This window comes from Alligator sinensis, unplaced genomic scaffold (genome assembly GCF_000455745.1).
Source record: "Alligator sinensis unplaced genomic scaffold, ASM45574v1 scaffold256_1, whole genome shotgun sequence".
NCBI classification, from domain to species: domain Eukaryota; kingdom Metazoa; phylum Chordata; order Crocodylia; family Alligatoridae; genus Alligator; species Alligator sinensis.
Genome location: NW_005842139.1, coordinates 1,661,820 through 1,683,942, shown reverse-complemented (window position 1 = coordinate 1,683,942; position 22,123 = coordinate 1,661,820). Strand labels below are relative to the sequence as shown.

Genomic DNA, 22,123 nt, shown 5'->3' with positions numbered 1-22,123 from the left:
CGGGGCCTCTCCCCTGCTGCTGCCTGGAGTGAGCAGCACCTGTGTCATGCCCCTCCCCTGTGCCAGCTAGGCAAGCAGAACATAGCCCCTGCCCCAAGTGCTACTTCACCTGCATCCCATGCTCCTGTGCCAGCTGGCAAGCAGTGGGCTATGCCCTGCTGCTGCCCGGAGCAAGCCACTCCCACATTGCGCCCCCCTCTCTGTGCCAGCTAGGCTAGGTGGGGGATGGGGTTGGGCAGGGCATCCATGGGGGCTTCTCCCACACCTCCCTCTGCCTGGGCAGAGGCAGGCATAGCTGGAGTAGCCACAGGAGAAGCCCCCATGGCTGCATTTCCCAGCCCCAGCCTCCCGGCACTTTAAAAAAAAAAAAAAAGCCCTGCGCTCATCGACTTTGGCAGGGGCGATTAGGACCTCTGAGGGCTTGTGGCAGAGCCCCCCTGTGCAGTGTGGGGAAGTGGGCAGTGGGGATTGTCCTCCCTTACCTGGCACCCACATGGCAGCTGCCCTATGGTGCTCAACTCCAGTAGCCCCAGCTCCCAGACAGAGCACAATGCCCAGCCGAGCTGCGTTGCACCCATGCCATGGGTCAACTGCTGCGCGGGTGCCAGGCAGGGGGGGTGGTGATCCTCACTGCCCCCCTTTGCCCCGCGCTGCATGGTGGGGGCTCTGCCACAAGCCCTCAGAGACCCTGATCGCTGTTGTTGCAGCCGGTGAGTGCAGGGCTTTTTTTTTTAAAGTGCCGGGAGGCTGGGGCCAGGCGGGGGCTGGGGGGGCTGGTAAGGGCAGCCATGGGGGCTTCTCCCGTGGCTCCCCCCCACCCGGGGAGAGGCAGGCACAGCTGGAGAAGCTGGGGAGAATGAGTAGCCGCCCAGCTGTGCCTGTCTCTCTCCAGCGGATCCAAATCAGCGCCCAATCTCTGATTCTGATTTGGTCATATCGAATTGGGGGGTGGGGGTGGACAGTGATTCGAGTCACCGAATCGAATCACTGTCCTCTGAATTGGCCGAATCTGAATCCTAATCGAATACTTCTCTATTCGCACAGGCCTAATAATCACCTCTCCTTCAGTGACCATCATTTGATCTTGGCCATGGGCTGTTTAGCACTACAGTACAGTCTTGTGCCACCTGAGTAAAAGTTGGCAATGGTAATACAGTTAGCCAAAACTTGGCTTTAGTATCAGTGGATTAATTAAATGTACTGGCTCTGCTTCATAGGGTTTTTGAGAGTGATTTGGGAGCTTATTTTTAATGTCAAGTGTGAAAAATCTCACCATGTGGTTAGTGAATTGGATTTCACTTCTGAGTGTGTTTGTTTACTTTTGTGCCATTGATTAATTTTTTTCCTACATAATCCCAAAAGAATCGCCTGACAGAAAATGAAAATGTATTTCATGCGTTTGTAGCTGCAGGCATGGTGATTGGATATGCCTGTCACAGGGGTGCACTCAGCAGTTTGATAGCTGTAAAGAGGGTTGCCTCTTACTGAGCTGATCCTTTCTGGGCATCTTCCCCTTTCCTTACTTTCTCCACAGGGCAGCCAACTCTGCCTGCCTGACCTCCTCTTTTCCAGGTCTCCACCACACTCATGCAGGTTGCCAGGAATCATACCTTCTCTCATTTTGTAATGCTTTAACCTAGAAGCCACCCCTAGCCTTAAGACACTTTGAGGTTCACCTGATTCTTTTGTGCCTCAATGAAGCTGTCCCTTCATTATCATACTGTCCCTCCCAACTGCTTCTGCTACTGAATCAGCCACGTTACTGTGTAATGAGTAATAGAGCACAATCAGCACCATACCATTACTGAGTAACAAGGTAACGAGGCAGATCCCATAAAGAAGTCAGCAGGAGACAGCAGAGTCAAGCTGAGCACAGCAGGGGACCAACAACAGCAAGTCAAGGGGAAGAGGATTGACTGGAGTAAGCGGTGATGATTAGGCTGTCACCATTATAGCCCTTTCTAAGGAGCCCCAGATCAAGTTGCAGCAAGGGGAGTTTTAGATTAGATATTAGAAAAACAGTTTTCACTGGGAGGTAGTAAAAGCACTGGAACAGGTTACCCAGAGAGGTGGTGGAGTCTCCATCCTTGGTGGTTTTTAAGACCCAGCTAGACAAGACCTTGGCTGGGATGATCTAGTTGGGGATGGACCTGCTTTTAGCAGGACTAGATGACCTCCTGAGGTCCCTTCCACCCCTAATTTTTTTATGCTTCTAAGCCTTTAGTTTGTGTATGAGAGGTTAGGTCAGTGGATGGGTACAGACATAAACACAAACAATGCCAAGTAATTTCTCTTTGTAACTCAGTTTCTGTCCCTTCCTTCCTCTTTCTTTGTATGAACAGTGGTCGTCAAACTGAAAGGGGGTCCTTACCTAACTGGTAGACAGGGATTGTAGGGTCAAAGGCCCCCTGATACAAGGACTTATAAGCACGTTTCCACACCAAAGGAGGCTACTGAGTCATAGAGAGAGATTCAAGCCAAGGTGCGTCCATCACCAACCACTGGTGAACAACTTTAAGCTTTTTCAGGGGATCTGTAGGAATCATGCTAATGGGTGCTGCACTAGTGAAGTCATGAACCAGGACATATCATGAGCCTTTCTAGCCATGCCCTCTCCCTGGCCACGATGCCTGCTTTTGAAGCTAAACTTAGGCCACTCAGGAAAAAGGAGATACTGTGGCCTCCACATCAGTGCAGTCATTTATGGAGGGTTTTCTGCCCTTTGCGAATGTGTCTTGAAATGGAGATGACACAGTATCTGTCATTGCAGACCAGGAAATGAATTAGGACTTCTCAGCAGCCTGAGATTCCTAGGGGTGCATGACACCCCTTAATCTTAAAATGTTACTAGCTAACACTGAGCTGGGAAAAGCAAAAAAAAAGAAGAGGAGGGGGGCAATCATTTTAATGTCTTGTTCTTGGGGAACGTACAGTGTATAAAAAAAAAAAAAAAAAAAAAGTGTCCACGGCTGCTTTGTTTACATTTGTTGGCTCTGTATTTGACTGTTAAATGATCATTTCAGCATCGCATGATAGTCAAGACTGGAATCTGAATTTGTCACACATGAAACTAATGAGAAGAGATCTGTGATGAAATACTGGCATGACAATGCAACACACCTGTTCTGAGCCTATCCTAAACATTTTTCTTTTCTTGCCTGAGGAGGAGGCTTCTCAATGGATTACAGTAACACTTTTTGACAAGCTTATACAGGGTGGAGTTCCCATGTAATGACAGGGCTCACTTGATGATATCTCAGTAATGCATTCTTTTTATTTTTGCTGTCAACATTTATTACTGTAAAAGCATTGACTGTTACACAGCTGGTCCAACTTGTCCGCATTTGATTTAAGTAACTGTAGGTCTAACCTAATGTTTATTTTTCTAGTTATGCAACATTAGTGTTCTTGCTTTGGGATTAGACTTCAAGGTATGTGTGCATATATAGTATACCCATAATGCTTGAAAAAGCTCTTTATTTTTACAAATCCAAATTAAAACCTTCTATTCACTTTAAATTGCCCTCAACTGACATACTGCTTTTACTCTTGAGAAAACTGACAGATGCAGAAATTTAAAATGGAAGAACTGTTGTAAACACATTAAAATTGAAACTAAACCATACAAAAAAGTGGCCGTGTAAAGTCAAAGATAATCACTTGACTATATAGGTATTGTTTTCTCTGTATGTTGCAAGAATTTGAGAGAAAATCCATATTTGATTTTCAGCTCATTTTAGATGGGAATTAAAAATATATATGTAAAAAGAAGCCAAAAAATCCCTTTAATTTCACAACAGCGACTGTTTATAGAAATGCAATTTATATGTGCATCCATCCACAAAATGTTCTTAAAACAGTGATTTATGACACACACTAATGTGCCATTGTCATAACTTTGCACTGTGTGTCCTACCTCAACATCACCACTCCTGCAGCAAAAAAAAAGAATAGTGGTCCACATTAACTACTAACCTGGAATTGTCAGGGCTCCAAATGTCCTTTGCAAAGCTATCTGAGCAGTCTTTTCTCCTTCTACAATATCATTCATTTGAATTAATAGCAAACCACATTCCCCTTCTCACAGGTTTCTCCGGACAAATAGGACTTTTGACATAAGAGCACCCTAGCAGATGGCAGTAACTCCCTTTAGTTTCCAGCCACTGGTGCTTTGTCTCCTTCCTTTTCTCTGATGTTTGTGATATAACATTTAGTCCACCGAGGAAAACTGCAGTAAAACTACACTAATTGGTATTTTGCTAATCCATCACCTTCATGACTTGCCTACTCCATCTCTCTTCACTTCTTAGAAAAAATGTAATTGTATTCTGCAGTTAGGGCTTGTATCATGAAAGAGAGGAAGGATTTAGCCTTGGTGAAATGACAAAGTAATATGCTGCTACTATTTTCCTAACTAGTTCATTCACAACACTGCATTATGGCATGTTGACATACCCTGCGTGTCCCCCTGAGCTAAGTTTCCTTCAATAAAGTTATGCAGGTTCCTAATGCTCTGTGACTGCACATACCCAGAGCATGTCACCATCCTAACAGAGTAGGCTGAGGCACCTATCTCATGCTTAAGATGGACAAAACGAGCATTCACAAGCTGGTTTAATTTACAGAATAGGCACTCCTATGGTTGAATTCCTTGAGAGCACCCAGTCCAACTTGTGTACCCTAGGCAGGCCTGTCATGAATTGAGATGGTGGTGATCCCGCCCACCTTTTGTAGCGGTTAGAGGTCTCATCCAGAAAGTGGAGACCTCAGTGCCCTCCTCATCCGGAGTTTCAAACCCACTACTTTCACTTCCCAATGACGGTTAGAAAATGGTATTTAGAGGTTTGCTTTTGGGAATTGGCTTGTAGGTAAAGTAGATATGTATTAGAACAATGGTCCAGGGCAACAGCAAGGATTAATTGATTTCTAAAAGCCTGTTTGTGACAAAGTTTCCTTCCAGCCCCGCTGTGTCTGACACAGACGAGCAGCAAGCAGACACATAGGCTGGGAAATTGAAGGCATGTACTGACACTGTTCCTTAACATGAGATAAGGGACTCCTCTGTCTTGGCCAGGGTACAGTGCCCTGTTGCAGAGCCCTTGGGATTTCTGATTTTGGGGAATAGACCAAATTAAGAGGCTCAGTAAAAGTCCAAATTAGGATGTGTGTATGTGATGGGTTTATGAAATAAAGGAATATGCTGACAGGACAGAACTTGGGCAGTATGATGACCACAGAGAGACTAATCAATGATGCCCAGAAATGAGTCACCAAGGGAGAGAGAATACAAAAAGAGGGATTTCAGAGTGGCAAAGGGTCCCCAAGAAGGGAACCCGAGGCCGCTATGGACAGATAAGCCTACCACCAGCCTGTCTCACCCACCCCACTGGAGGGAGGTGGGCCTCTGGCTTTGACCTCCAGGCTACTGACATCTGACATTCAAGAGAGAACCTCAAAGTGAAGCTCATGTACTGGCCAGACGTACCTTGTCTCTCTGAACCCTGGGACTGGTAGATATAGAATTGTTTGCATTATTCTTATCAGCTATCACTGTGTATCAATAAAATTCACCTATTGTCAAATGGAGAGATCGCTGTTGGTCTGGGGGTTTGCTTCTGCCCAGAACAAGGTCATAAATCCAGTGCCAGCACCAGGACAGTGTCCTGACTATCATGCCAAAGCCTTACCCTTCCTCTTGAAGTCATCGTTTAACAGGAATGCTGCCTTTTTATTCTGATACCTTCTAATGCCAACCCTAAAATCTGCCATTGACCACAGTAACTACCTTCTCACACCCGACTTCCCCTTTTGAGTAAAATGCTGTCTTATCTCTTCAAATCTTTCCTATACAAGAGTGTTTAGCTTCAACATTTTCAAACGCCTTGGTTGCCATGAAGCAAAGTTGTTATTTTTTCTCCTGGTTTAGGATTCTGTAATAAGCTTTGTCAGAGGATTTCCCTCTTAAAGAACCAACAACTCAAATGTCTGGAAAGACCACATAAAACAAATGATCAGGATTAAGTGGTTATTTTGTCCCACATACTAGTTATAATACATGTCAGCTCATGTACTAGTTGAGTGTTATAAGAACTGGATTCATTTCTGTGATTCTCATATATATAACACATATTACGTATACTTTTATATCCTGTGAGCACCCCATCACGTGTGTTTAAGTTATACAATAAGCTAGTCTGTCATCTTCAATGGATCAAACTAATGCCTCCATTGCACAGGTTTGGTTAGACAAACAGGGTGTTTTTCTTCATCACTCCCATGAATAGCCTTGAGCATTTGCAGGTTTTAACTTCAGGAGTGGTTCAGTGAAATCAAGCGTCTTTCAAATAAACGCTCAGCATTTGTAAATACACATTTTTTTATTGTAACTGCTGCTTTCTGGCTTAACTCCTCAGAGGCAGGTCTATTAGTTTTACTGCTCTATGCAAACCTGCAGCTCATGGTCACCCACTTAGTAACTTCCATGTGTGCTAGTGGCCCAGGGTAACTTCGGTGCAGAATCAATATCTAGAGTTACATCTAGCTCTCCCGTGCTTTTTATGTAAGAAGGCAAAAGTTAGAAAAAAAATGTCTTCAGTAAGATGTCTGATTTTTCCACTATGTCATCTACCTCACCATCGGGGCAGAGTTTTGCAGTCCTGTATGATAGGCAGGCAAGTTGATCAGACCGAAGTTTCACCCTTGTCTAGTATCCTGTCTCTGACCATGGCTGTTTAAATAGGTATAGTCTTCCAGCGTTGCCAGAAGGCCATCTGCTTTTGAAGGTATGGAGAGGTAGGGCAATCATGTGGAGTCTCACTGCCCCAATTCTGCTGCTTCCTAGTCTCATCCCCCACAACATCCTGACTTCTCGTGTGAGCTCCTCCATTTCTTTCTTCTGAAGGTTGGAGACTGACAATGAGGAGCAAACATCCATGCAACTTGACAGGGTCCCTTTTTCATTCGAACATCTCTAAATCCTTTCTCCTCTGCCATCTGATTATTTGCTTCTATCTCTTTCCGCGCACATCCTTACAGCCTCACCCTCTTTTTTTCTCTTTTCCCAGTGATATCTCTCTATCTACTATCATCTCCTCTCTTTTTTTTTTCTTTTGTGCTCTTCTTTCCATTCTCTTAAATGTTTTTTAAAGTACTAATAATGTTTGCCATCTCCACTTGGATCCACTTAGCTTGTAGATTGTGTCCTTTTTCCATCTCACCATTTGTGCTATATAAATTCACAGATCATAAATTCACGAAAGGAAAGCAGGGATCTTTCTTTGTCGCTCATGTGAGCTCAACCACAGGCAGAATTTAGCCATAGAAGGCCACGTGTATGAGGAAAGAGGTTTTTTTTTTTCTTTTCTTTTTTTAATAATTGTAGGTCTCATTCAGTTTCTTTGTATGGAAATCCTTGCATACTTGCCCTTTTTATTTTGCTGCATGCAAAATAATGTGCCTGCACTGACTTCCATAGAATCATCTTGAAAAACCTTGATCCAGATAAATTAAATACATTTTACGAATGCTGAATTTTGTTTTTCATTCAACAACATGATGGGACTTTGTGTCAGATTAAGCTTTTGATAGGATAAGAGAATTTATTTCTCTTGAAATGTATTCACAAAAGAATGTTGGGGTCAGAGAAGTTCAGTTCTCCATGAAACAAATATTTATTCTAAAATCTTGACAGTTTTAAATTCTACCTGAGTTTAAAAATAAAACAGATACTTTAATTAACCTTTTTCTTTACAAAAAAAAAAAAAAAAAAGAAGCAATGTTAACAGTAGAAGGTCATAGGAAAGTAGGACTGGAAGGGACGTCCTGAAGTCATCTAGTCCAGCCGCCTGCTCAAAGTGGGTTACCCCATCCTAGCCAAGTGTCTGTCTAACCTGATCTGGCAAATCTTCAAGAATGGAGATTTCCAGCTTCTCTAGGTAATGCTTGACCACTCTCATATAATCAGAAAATTTCTCCTAATCTCTAGCCTAAATTTGCCCTCCAGAGGCCACAAAGAAAATCCACCTTTATCTTCTCTGTAATTGCCCTTTGGGTATTTAAAACTGTTATCAAATACCCCCTGTGTCTTCTCTTCTCCAGGCTAATACCCATAGTTCTTTTGGCCTTTCCTTGTAAGTCCTCCTTTGCAGGCCTGTAATCATGTTTGTTCCGCGTTGGACTTTTTCCAAACTGCCCACATCCTTCTTGAAGTGTGGGACCAAAAGCTGGGCCCCACACTTACCCCAGCCCTGGCTAGAATTGAATCAAAAGCTTCAGTTTCACTATCATCTTAATATTTTAAAAAGATTTCTCCTTCATCGCACTCAAGCTGACAATTAAATATTTTGTTATGTCGTCAGTCTGACACCAGGTTAATAGTATAATGACTTTTTGGCATTGGATAATATAACATTTCTGAGTGACAACTGAAGAGTGGGAAATTCCAGCATCTATACTTAATACTCTAACAGTTAGCTTTGTGAAGAGTACACTAATTTCCCAATCTACTTTTGTATAGGTACAGGGCTGTTTTGTTGCTTGCTTAATACAATTGTCATTAATATGTCTAAAGAAATGGCTTGCTTTTTTTAGCTTTTGTCATGACAGATGCCATTCTGACTCAAAAATGTATGAATAGCCTGTGTTTCACTTATGTGAGCTTATACAGCATGTGTGTGCATATGATACTAATTGTAACAGTAATGATTTCTGGCATGATGTTAGATCACATTTTAAGAACTTATTTGCACATTTTTTGTTAGATAAATTGCCAGCGTTTTAGTTTTGCCAACAGCTTTATGTGAACAATATTGTTAGTCTGGTGTCAGGGAAGTGAACTGTCACTTGCTTTCCAGTGACCTGTGAAGCTCTTAGCGAGCATATCTTGAAAAACTGTATTTAATTAATTACAGTGCAAAATAGTGGTGTTTGATTATTAAAACGCTTCTTAAAATGTTGGAACAAAACATGTTAAAAGTACACTTTCTATTGTGTGCGGAACTTTCTATTGCACCAATAATTATAAATACAGCAAAGATTTGAGTGAATTAAAACTGATCTGAAGCAAGTATAAAGATTTTACATGAACATATTGGTTTATGACTTTCAGATTTACTCACAAGAAATCTCGTTCTCAAATGTACAAAAAAGCAAACTGTTCAGTGAAACACATTTATAGGCAAATTCTGCCCCGTTTTCACTGATTTCAGGACGAGTCGTGTTAATGAAGTTGTCTGGAACATGGTCTTTTCACAAGTGTTTTTTAAATATTGTATATATAAAGTAACATTTTAGCAAATTAATTTTAAATTCTAGTTTTCAAACTAGAACAAAATAAGGGTTAGCCAGACCTTGATTTTCAGATTTGTCAGCTTAAAATTTTAAGTTTTTAAAAATTGGTGCAATTTTTCTTGTAACTTTCAGTCTGAAGAAAGACCTGGTTGTTACTCTGTGCTCAGTTCTAAAAACAAATGCATTGTTCAGACCTGGCATGAGTCCCATATTTCTCAGTCCACTCTTGCTGAGAGAGCGAGGGAGAGAAACCTCCCAGTGAAATACCCACCACAGGAGACAGAAGCCCATGTGTCCTTAGTTCAGCTTTTCTACTAATTGGTAGTAATATGATTGTGCAGTTAATAACCTTGTTATTGACCAAGGCCTTGACACCTACCCAATGTAGTGAGTAATTTTAATTCCTCCTGCCCATTTGACAAAGCAACTGAAAAGTTGCAGAAGGTGTCTTCTGAGACTAGAACATGGGTATCTAATATGACGGCTCTCATCTATCTTCCCACATGGCCTATCTTTCAGACAAAATGAGACACATGCATGTGTCTGCCTATAATCAAGTTAGCACAACTTTGGATATGGGCAGTTGAATCTATAAAGAATCAGACTTGAAAACTGAGTGCTCCCTTTTGGACTTATGCATAATTAATAGTTCATTCACATTCTGTTTCTCTTGCACTAGGAGGGAGTTCTTTCATTTCACAGCAGTAACGGGATGATATTTGAAAATTATATATATACAATACAAAATGGAATATTTTATTCATATTCATTTTTATAAAACGTTTAGTTAAAATCTAAATTTGGCACCTACAAGTGTCCGTCCATATGGCTTCTCTTTTTAAGAAGCAGCAGAGATTTTCTAAAAATTTAAAACTGTGTTTTTTATAATTTGCTGTATTGCCATTTGTGTCATTTAACCTGGGAGTTTAATTTCTAATGATCTGATGCACCTATTGTGTGGCCTTGAGTACAATGTGGTTCATCTGTGCCTGACTTCCCTGTAAAATAGAGATGACATTTTCCAATCTCACAAAAGTATTGTGAAATGAAATCATGTTCATGAAGTGTTCCAACTGCTTTGGGGTTTCACAAAACACTTGTCAGCTAAGTTACTTTTTCTTTATGAGATGAAAAATAATTATGTAAGAATAGTGTTTGTTTAGTGGCTTAGTGATATAACTAATAAACTTTCTTCTTTTCTTTGCCTGTTCACTTCTACACAGTAAGACTTTATTTGGAAAGCGGTTTTCTTTTGCTTCTGTTCAAGTTTGTGAACAGACTTGAACAAAACATTTGTTTTGTTTTCTGGGAGCAGTGAGTCATCCTTGCTGCTTTGTGTGATTTCTCTAGAAAAATCTTGACTAAAATAGCAAATTACATTAAAAGTGAAAAGAACAACATGAAAATGTATCCAGGGTGTAACTGCAAACTTGGGAAAGTGAATAGCCTTGCGAGAACACCTAGTATCATGTTTGGATTTGCACAGTAATAGTAAGCAACTGTAACATAGCACAAATGCATATGTAGAAATATTTTGTATGCGTATTGAGGTCCTTTCCAGTCTTGCTCCTTTAGGAGAATATGAGACTCACTCTTCTTAACTAAAAATGTCTACATGCTAATGCTATCTACTCTAGTTATCAGTTTGACTCTAAGGTACATTTTAGTATGAGCAGCAATATCCAGGCTTTGCTGTGTAATTGTTTATCTCTAGATGAAGGCTGAACTATGGGATTTCACATATTTCTATCCAGACCAGCCAGTCATGCATAATAATTCTTCACATTCCTGACATCCTATTCATAATCCATCCTCTATGAGGATGTCGCTGCCAAAAATAAAAGGAAATAAACTGTTAGAAAAATCCCTGAAATTTATCTCGGAATACTTGTAAAAGAACCTACATAGCCAGTATTTTTGGAGTTTCTTCTTTCTGACCCAGAATACATCATTTAAACCAATAGGCCTTTTTTTTACTTCTGAAAGAATTATTTAATTGTGCTTAAACCCTTGCTGTATGTAAATGGTTTCTGTCTCTAAGAAACAACAGAATATGTTCTTTCATGTTTTTCCCTTTTTACCAGTTTGATATGCCAAATAAAATCAGTTCACTGTACCTTACCACACGTCTGGTTTGTAGTATGGCATTTTGGTGAGAATTTTAATGTTCAGTCTTAAACAAATTTGAAAACTTTCTTAGTTAATTTTGTTTTTACTTTGGTTCGGTAAACTAATGGAATCACAGTATGAAGTTACGGCTCCTTATTCTTCTGGGAGAAAACCCCCCAGCAGTTTGTACATGACCTTTTGGTTTTTCCTAACACAGTAGTAGCATTTCGTTTGACTTCTATAAATGAGTTAAGAGTTTGATGTGCTAAATTGCAAAAATTGAAAATGAATAAGGTTCCTTCTGGAAATACCTTAGGATTTTTTCAAAATGTCTCTCCTTTCCCAGGCTGTCTGTGATGTGTCCTTTTTGTTTTGTTTTGTTTTTTTGGTATACTCTAGCAGTAGGTCTGTTTCTTGCAATCTTGTGGTCAGTTTGAGACATAACACCTGGAAGCCCCATCATGGCAGAAGGAGGTTTCTGCTATCCATTATATCCTGTTCCGTAGGGAGAGTTGGGATACCTTCTGTAGTGTTTGAAAAGCCTTTTTTCCTTCAAATACTGGAACACATCATAGCTATTTTATTATTTTAGACCTCCTACTCCAAACCCCAGAAACGGAATATCTGCATATTTTACCTGGTTTATTCTTATTAATTAAGCATCTCAGTATGAGGAAGGGCAGGAGAGGAATTAGGTTATCCAGAGTCACAAAAGCATTATTTTCCATGATGCAAATAATACTTTCTTAATTCCTAGTTCAACCCATGAGCAAGCTGAGGGTTTTACCGTCTTTTATTAATGGAATGTAAAAATGGAGAATGATGAATAGACTTTGGTCCTATTTTTGTAAGACTAAGTAGTTCACTGGAAAATGATCTTGTTACTCTCAAGCTGGGGGTTGCTTACCTTTTCCAGCAATTTGTCTCCTCTTCTTGCTGATGTATGCTAATTTAGAGTTCCTTTAACTGCTAATACATTAGACTTTTGTTTGAGGTACATCTTGGCATGTTTACATGACATAATAATTACAGTTAATTCATACCTCTCCAATAATCTCATTTCAAACCGAGTACTTGCCAGCTGTTCCTGTGAAAAGTCTTGGGAGGAAAAATGATCAATTTGCAAAATCATTCCCTTATGTACAATAAAACTAGTAGATAATATAATATATTGAAACACAAAAATCAATTGTACATAATTACGTATTATATTTTTATTTCTCTTAAAAATAGAGGACCATGTTTTTAGTTTAGATGCTCTGTTAGAGGCATTAGTGATGGCATCAAAAGTGACTGGTCATTAGAGGATAATGTTACCAGCAGTGTCACAGATATATAGTGTTATATATGTCTCAATGACTGCCACTCCTGGGTTGTAGGAACCTGTCTAGCTGCAGTGGTAGGATATAGAGGGAGGAATCACAAAGCAGAAAATGCTCGCTTTGATGGGGCTGGCCCCAAAGAGGCAGAGCACAGAGCTGTATAAACATGCAAGTCGCAGCCTCCAACTGCAGCACTTGGGATGCAGGCAGCGGAGGAGGCGCAGGGCGTAGAGTACAAAGATAGGTGTTTCCCCCTGCCCCTGCTCTTGCTGTTCTACAGGCAGGGACAAGTAGGAGAGAATGTGTAGAAACAAGCAGTTTCTGAGACAGGCAGAAGGAGGAGACTTGTAAGCATGGTGATGGTGAGCAATGGGAAGGAAATGTTCTGAGCTCCTCAAACTCTTATCGAATCTCTTTTCTGCCATCAGTCTCCAAATTCATTAAGACTGCTTATTACATCTGCTGTCCCGTGTTTGTCTTTTGTCCGGTACTGTCCCTTAGCTTAAATAGGTCTCCTCCCTCTCTGACGTTTACTTGCTGATGTGTTTAAGGAGAGTAATCCACTCCCGTCTGAACCCTCATTTTGTTGGACTAAACAAGCTGAACTCTTTTTTAGCTTTCTCCCGTAAGGTGGTTTCTCCATTTCCCTCATTGTCCTACTAGCTCTGTCCTGCGGCTGTTCTGACTTTAATTTATCTTACTTGAACATGGATGATAAGAACTATACTCAGTATTCTGGATGAGGTCTTACAACTTCTGGATGAGGCCTTGTGCATGGAATGAATACTTCCCTATCTCTAAAGGAAACAGCTCATCTGATGCATACAGGATCACTTTTGTCTTTTCTACGGCTGCATCATACTGTTGGCTCATAAGAATTCTGTAATTGACTAAAGCACCAAGGTCTCTCTCATCCTCTGTCATTTCAAGCTGATAAGCTTCCAGTTTATTAATCTATAAATTCATGATTTTATGCTTTTATACTGTTAAATTGCATCCCTTGCATTATTCTAGTCCCTTAGGCCCTCCAGCTCTTTCGACCTTCCTCTGAACTGACAGTGTGTCCCAGCATCATCGGTAAATGTCTTTATTTGCTGTGCCGGGATCATTAATGAATATATGAAATATGAGTTTCCATCAGGTTCATTGCTTGTTTGTCATCTATCCATCCTTTCCCTTTACATTGAAAGCCCTGAAGGGGAGCAATTGTCTCTTTGCTATATTTACATGGTTGTGTCCAGCCGAATGAGGAGTCAGGCATTTTCATTATATCAACATATATTTAAAAGTAAAGCACCTGGGTTAGATTCAGTTGAAAGTTATGGGACTTTTGCCTGAGTAAGGAATTGGGAATAGACCTTTCTCTGTAGGCTAAAATGGTAGGACTAGCCAATGTCTTGTGAACTTAAGTGGATACTGAATAGAAAACTCGTGCTCTGGAATAAATTATTTTTTCTGAGGATAACTTTTCCCAAACCTATAATGTATCTATCTTTATCTATAATAAAGCAGTTTAAATACAACCTTATCTGTGCCATTTACACATGTTTATGCCAGTGGTGCAAGCAGAGATTGATTGAGTAATGCAACCAAATATTAATAAGATGTATAGTATAAAGAGTGCCAGTGAATGTAAAATAATTATGTTGGCTTGCTAATTAATTTTCTTCTTTTAGGATGAACGTGAAGCTAGGGAGAATGTGAAGAGAGAACAGGATGAAGCTTACCGCATTTCACTTGAAGCTGATAGAGCCAAGGTGTGTGCCTAATGAAGAAAATCCCCAAAATGCACTGAGTAGTTTCATGAATGACTGAACATGTTTCCTCAAAATAGATTGAATTCACCCTGATCCAGAGGACCACACAGCTTCATCTCTGCATGTCACTAGAGTACTGTCTTGCACAATGGAATATATCTCTTCCTGTACAGAAAGCCATGTGGGCTAGGGACAGAAGTTATACACAATCTGGTTTAAGTGATCAGCAACTGCTGTAAACTTGTAACATAACAGAAGTTCAGTGCACATAAACCGCTTTCAAAATGGCCGAAACTGGTTTAAGATAAACCTGGTTAGATGTAGTATCAGACTTAACTGTTTTAGGTCAAACCGGTTTATGGAACTTCTGTCCCAGACCCCTCCCTGGTTCATGTTAACTCTCAGTCCCCCAGCGTCCCAGCATGCTTCCCAGCCCTTGGCTGGCCTGTGCTGGCTGCTCCATAGAGCAGGGTTGGCCCCACTCCTCTGCTCCAGAGCCAGAGCATTATCACTTCTCCAGCTGGCTGAGAAGGGGGTGGAGGTGGGGTTGGCAAACCTGGCTCCAGACTGCAGCCGGGTGTGCCTGCTGGGGGTGGAGCAGCCCCTGCCAGGCTTTCCCCCCGCTCACCACTGGAGTGGGGAAGTGGGGTGGCCAGACCCTGGGCTAGGCAGTAGGGCAAGAGAGGGCTTTAAGCCCCCGACCCCCACCTGGGACTACAGCCGGGGTCTGCCTGGCTTTTTCCTGCTCCCAGCTTTTTCCTGCTTATGCACAAGCAAGTACTAAATGACCGCTCAGTAACAACTGTGCAGTGTGCCGCTCATGTAGACGCAGCCAGTGTCAATCATATCTTGCTCATGAGCTGGGTCTGGCACTTTTTCACTTGGTCCACGGGGCTCCGGGAGGGAGGGGCCCCACTGCCAAATTCCCATGGACAGAGCCACGCTGGGGGGATGTGTCAGTAGGGAGCTGGCAGTCGGTGGGAGGGCAAGCAATGACTTCATTAACCACCGTGCTGCCACTGCTCACCCCAGGGGCCTGATCTCATGTGACACAGAATAGAGTAAGTCCATCTGGGAACACAGAGTGACCAAAAAGTGTGGCATCTCAGGAGACGGTCTGGGTGAGACTGCTGGCACCAGGAAGTCCTGAGATGCCACATTTCCTGGATATGCTACGTTTCCTGGAGGGCTTTGTTACACAGTTGACTGTGACTCTGGAAAAATCTTTTTATTCTACATTCAGCCTTCCAAAAACAAGGTGCATGTGTTATTTATGGGAATGTTGCATGTGAGAGAATACAATAAGTCACCAAACAGGCTTAGCTATAACTTGAATATAATCGTGATTATTGTTTCTTTCTTTTTATAGAGGGAAGCTCAGGAGAGAGAAATAGCAGAACAGTTTCGTTTGGAACAGATTCGAAAAGAACAGGAAGAAGAACGCGAGGTGGGACAGTCAGCCTGCTGAGGCAACTTTGGGGATTTGGGCTGGGGGTGGGATAAGCAATCTGCAACCTTTGTTCCAAGTTGACTGCATTTTTTGTGTGAGCATTAAATGCACAGGACACTCTCCAATTTCTTGTAGTTTTTAGGAAATTTAGTATGATTCAGTCATTTTATTCCATTGGTCAATTCTGTGTCTTTTCTACAAACCAGTCTTTATTGTACAATCTACTGCTCTTCCAATTACTTTGGGCTGGTAAAAAGCATCTTGCCTTGGTTCTTGCATTTGTAAAATGGATACAATGTTTTCCTTTGTCACAAAGTGATTGTGAGGTCATTTGTTTAGTGAAGTGGAATTTGTGGTGTGCCGGTCAATATTAGCACTTTTATAGTTGTGCTAGTTAATCATCACAACCCTCCTGGAGGTAAGTATTAATATTCACATTTGTTACCTGGGGACTATTGAGGCCGATAGGTTAAGTAATGCCACAGAGGGTGTGAGCATTAGATCTCAGATGCGAATGCAAGAGTTTCTGAGCCTCTAATTTAGCTTCATCAGCTCTATGAATTAGACCAAGATATTATACCAGCTGTCTGACAGGGGCCAGTTCAGTGTGTACACCCAGGAGGAGTCTTATGATGGTCTTGGCTTTATCAGTTATAGACCAAATGGCATTATTTCATACAGTTATTATCAAGAACCCACCTTCATACAGTTCAGCTACCCCCCAAAACCAAGAGCTGTCTAGTGGTTGGATTTATGTGTCTCAAAGGCTAACTGTGGGCAACTGCAAGGCGAAAAATGTTTAATCAGCAATTCTTAGAGAAAAATCATTGTGACAAATCTCTCAGCCCTACTGACCAGACGCTTTAAAAACTTCACTTTTATTTCACCTATGTTTTTATTGCTTTGTATGAAAATATACATACTTTAAGTGGAAATCTGAGATTGATTTTAATATTTATAGATCCCTAAATTACAGAATCCTATAGCCAAATCCTGAAACCTTGTCTCTGGAGATTCTGTTTTTTGAACATAGCATCACAGATGGTTTTCAGTTTTTGGATTTATTTAATTCTTTTTCTGGTCAAGCATAATGGAGAGTAGGAAAAATCATGAGCAAACAAGTTGCATAGCTGGTTTGTCTTCCAAGTGATGTTTTCTTTTTAATTTAGAAGCCCCAAAATTGATCTGTTGATCAAGTCTCAGTTTTCTTTGAACTCATTAGTTTTCATAGGTTTTCGACTTCTAGTTGTTAACTTGGAGTCTGAGTGGAAACACTTTCCCATTTAATGTCTCAAGCCCGAAATCTAATGAGTCTATTTAGACTCACTGTTCCTTTAAAATAGGATTCTTTATCATTGTATTTGACCATTTAAAAATTGCATTATTAGTATCGTTGCAAAAATAAATTACTAATAACATACACATACATGTTTTAAACCACAACCACAAGTGTATTTACAAATCTGTACCAGGGAAGCCCTTAGTGAGTCAATAGCTAATCCCTTGAAAACCCCGCTAGCCACCATGCCGGGCAAACCATCCCTGTAAGAGACACTGCCTGAGCATGGTACAAAACAGGTCCCTCACCAAGATGCAGTGTCTCATGGGAGCAGAATGCTACCTTGTCAGAACCGAGCCATCATGTAGGTGAACCCTCGAGCGGAGATCTAAACCACATCTTGTGGAAATTAGGGAAAATTGTTCCCTACCTTTTCAATCGTTAAGCTTTTGGCAGACTGAAAGAGCTGGACTCAGATTTGGGGGCAGCTGCAGGTTGCCATTGAGCTTTCGAGGGGCTTGTTTGGAGACACCTCTGGAAGTGTGGGGTGGAAATTAAGGTGCTGAATATATGCTACCATGGTGTTGATGTTTCCCAAAAGATCCTCAATTTCAGCCACTCAGTCCCTCAGGAGTTTGATTATTGCAATACAGCTATCCTGTAAGTGTCCTGTTTGGCATTCTCCGAAGCAAACAGCCTGTGCGGATTGTAGGCTATTTCACAAGCAGTCCCTCCTCCCAGACAGTTTAGCACAGGGGTGGGCAAAATGCGGCCTGGGGGCCAGATGTGGCCCACCAGGCCATTCTATCCGGCCTGCGGGGCCCCTAATAAATTTAGAAAAGTAATATTTATCTGCCCTGAGCTGCCTGTCATGCGGCCCTCGATGGCTTGCCAAAACTCAGTAAGCGGTCCTCTGCCCAAAATAATTGCCCACCCCTGGTTTAGCATGAAGTTCTGCCATACATTCCTTCTTGCCAAGGTAGCCTCATGCAACAAGTGTGAAGATTATGCATAGGGCCACTTCTGTCTTCCTCCTTCATTTCCAAGTAAAGTCCAACTTGGTGATAAGAGGAGAAACAGCACAATTACCTTCTTCCCCCATATCCAACCCCCAGATATCTATGCATCAGGCTAGCAGTCCATAAAGAATGCTGGAGAAATAAGCATTGCTCTATGCATTAAACAGCTACCTTGCACCACTGTATGTCAGTGGCTTGTGAAGTAGTCCATTTGTTATCTATTACCTTCTTCACAGAGCCATTTGCAAACCTAGATAATGTTTGAGATTCTCAAGTAAGATTTTCAAATTGAAAGTGCTATGACCATACCAAGTTCTGGAGTGCATCCCTAGCCTTTTTTAAGTCATTGGGAGTTTTGCTTTTGGCTTTGGTGGGCTTAGGATTTCACCCATCATTAGCACCTTATTTGCGAATAATAAACAAGGATATATTCGCAACTGTGAGAAGCTTCGGTCCCTGATTCAATTTGGCGGAGATTCGGCCTGATTTGGTAGCCAAATCTCTGAATCCAAATCGAATCAGAGCACCATTTAATTTCTCCGAATCGAATCAGAACCCTCCGAATGGATTTGGTGATTCAGACATAGACAGCTTTAAATATTTTTTCTACATACCTCTAGGTAGCAGGCGGCTTGTGAATGCTGAGATGGTGGGTCTCATGGAGTGTCCTACAGGAGCACGGAGGGGAGTCCCCAGTGTGTTCCCCCGCGGACCCGGAAATGGACTGGAAGTACTTCTGGTCCACTTCTGGATTTGCCGCCAAGCATGTGTGGGGGTCATGTCGTGTTCCCCCCCCCGCATTTCTGTGGGACGCCTCCATCTGCCCCAGCATCGCAGCGTTCACGAGCCGCACTGGTACCTCGAGGTATGTAGAAAAGACATTTAAAGCTGTGTCTATAGAATCAGCATCGAACCTTTAGATTTGGATTCAGCCAAATCAAATCGGGGACAGTGATCTGAATCAACAAATTGAATCGCTGTCCCTGATTTGGGCCGAATCTGAATCCGAATCGAATAGGGCCTGCTTTGCACACCCCTAATCCACTGTACATATATTTTTGGAGCGTGTTTAATAATGCTATACATTTATATAACAGCTCTTACCTGTCTTTTTTTGATCATTAACGTAATTTACTTGATCTGACTCTCTTATAAAGAGATTTGAAATCTGGCATTATATTTTCATTTAATTTTCCTCTTGATTAAAGTCTGTGGAACTGGTAAATTCCTGTGTAAATCATGTCCTTTCATTTTTCCCCCTCAAGTGACTTAAATGTATATTTGACATTTCAGTCTTGTGTACTTTTCTGATATATGAAAAATTGCATTATACAGCTGCCAAAAAGTTAGCTACCAACGTAATATTTTATTCTCTAAGATAAACTTGATAAGCAAATTGTGTAAACAATTCACCTTGCATACATCTTTCTGACCAAGGTAATTGCATCCAAGAACCTGAGCATGTAAGAGCTTCCAGAACCTTTTAAACAGTGTTGCATCATGAATAGTTTATTCAGTCTGAACTATAGTATTTAGTGTCTTGGAAGAGATGCACTACTTTCTCTGCACCATGCTGCAGCATTTGATCTGCTCTTAACTCCTGTTGCTTTCACAGGTCAGGAATTCAGTTAAGAGGTGATTAGAGGGGAAAGCAGAGGAGCATTGCAGAAAATAGGGGTGTAAGAATTCTGTTGTGAATAATTAATAGGTTGCAATTCAATAAAGTTACTAACAAACTCATATGAATCAGGATTGTGGCAGCAATAAGACTTCAGCAATTGGATTGCTTATCTTCTAATTTATGTAATTAGTGTGCATCTTCCTTCTGTCTTTCATCAAGTAATCCTGCATGCATAGAAACAGTAATTCTCTTCCGCTGTATTGTACCTACTATCCTGCCTTTTCTAATAGAATAGCCTTTGGAAACTGTTTTCTTACTGAAAAGCTGCAAAACCGGTCCACGTTTCTAACTATAACTGGCTTCCTTGTTTTAATACAAACTGCAATAACGAAAATAAAAAGATCTATTTGCTTAGCAAAACAAAGGGAATTTTAACAATGCTATTTACTAACGCTCCCTATGTTCAAGTATAAAGATTACTTCTAGTCTATTGTTCTGCAACAGTGTTTGCTTACAGAAGGGGTTTTATGTTCAATCCATATATTTGAAATCTGGCTATTGATCTATTCACATCTTGAACATCCTTTTTAACATCAAAATTCACATTGCTTATAGAGATCTAAGAGTTGTTAACATGATCCATCTCATAATTGTTTTCTAAGCTGGTTCACTGGTGTGGAATATCCATTGTAAATTGTCATTTTATGTTGAAGCCTTGGAGACTAGTTACTTTGGGGAGCTAGGTATTCTTTGCACAAAGAAAAGAGCTCTAATGAGCTACTGTTGTTTATTTTTTCTGTAATATAATTGATCGGGTTCAGTAAATAATGTAGCATCTGTTGTTATACTGTGTGGGGAAATGTCAAAACAGAAAGATAGTAAGCAGGTGGTTGAGAAAGGAGAGAGAGAAGATGAAAATAAAACCTATTTAAGATATAATCCTATAGTAGACAAAAATGAACTCGAACCATGAGGATGTTAGAAAGCTTTTGGATTCATAAAGACGCAGCGCCTGGGATTGCAAAGCCTGAACAGAGCTCTACATATAATAATTTATACTGAGATATAATTTGCTCAGATGTTTGTGCATAAGAAGCAAATTGTTTAAATGCTCTTGTAACTTTCTCTGCCCAGTTCCATCTCTTGTATGATTGTCCCATGAGCTGCTCCTGTTAAATGATTTTGGGATGATTTTCAAGACCTAAATGGTAAAGAGTGTCTAACTCACCATGAAAATCAGTGGGAACGTGATGTCTGTCTTTGTGCCTTTGTTTTTCCCATGCCATCTCTGCTGTAGCTGTTGGTTTTCACCAGTAGGTGCCTAAAGTTAGATCCCTAAATCCCTGGTTAAGCTGATAAATAAATTTGACCTGGTTTTCTCAGCTACGAAGTAGCCTAGAACCCTGCTGATATCAACAGGTGCTGAGAGTATTTAGCACTCTTGAAAATTAAGAAGACAGTTGAAATACCTACATTTTAAAAGACATGTTTATATTTTTTTGGTTACATAGACTTCTCTCTCTGCCCCTTGGCTTAGCCATTATGTATAGGCTGACTTCCTGTAGTTGTTATAGCAAAACTGTGTGCCTAGCCGTTAAACTGTCTCTGTCTGGATAGCATCCTTCCTTTCCTCCTTTGTTTCTCCTCTGGACCTCTCTCTTTCTCTCTCTCTCTCTCTTCCCATTTCCCCCTCCTTGTTGCATTGCCCATTTCTCTGCTAATCATCTTGTGAATGTGCCTGTTCCCGCTTACTTGCCTTTTTTGCTGTATATACCTGGGTGTCTTCCATAAGAATGAAGAAATGGCCCCATCATAGCATTTTGGTTTTGTAGTTTTCTTTTTTCCTTCTGAATGGCTGTGGAAGAGGGGTTTCCATTTTCTAAGTGGTCAGTTATTTTGCCAAGGAGGAGTGCAGTTTAATAGTAAGTGCATTTATCTTTGTAAATACTTTTAATGGCTTTAATTTATACCCCTTAAGAAAGAAATTGGCCACTTGACAATTATTGCCTCAATCAAAATTTTCTAAGCCTTCTGGCAATCAAATTGCCTATCCCTGTCATGCACTAAACTATAGATTTAATAATATGTGTTATAAAGGAGGGATTTATTTTAATTAGTTGTCTGGTGGGCTGTTATTAAGGAATGAATAAAGTGGTTTTGTCACTGAGACAAAGTGCTGCTAGTGCTCTAGAGTACTACGACACCTCTTGGAGTTCTAGCATAAAAAATGGAAAAAGCCCTGACCTGCTGTTCCTCTCTCTGAATATTTAAAATTGAA

At 40.9% G+C, this 22,123-nt stretch overlaps 1 protein-coding gene across 1 annotated transcript in view; it reads left to right on the top strand.

The window, feature by feature from the left end:
* Positions 1 to 22,123, top strand: part of FAF1 (Fas associated factor 1) — a 258,161-nt gene that overhangs the window by 216,039 nt on the left and 19,999 nt on the right. The window contains exons 16-17 of the mRNA XM_025206090.1: positions 14,396 to 14,476; positions 15,846 to 15,923. Of these exons, the coding sequence (XP_025061875.1) occupies positions 14,396 to 14,476; positions 15,846 to 15,923 (159 nt within the window). The remainder of the gene's footprint in view (positions 1 to 14,395; positions 14,477 to 15,845; positions 15,924 to 22,123) is intronic.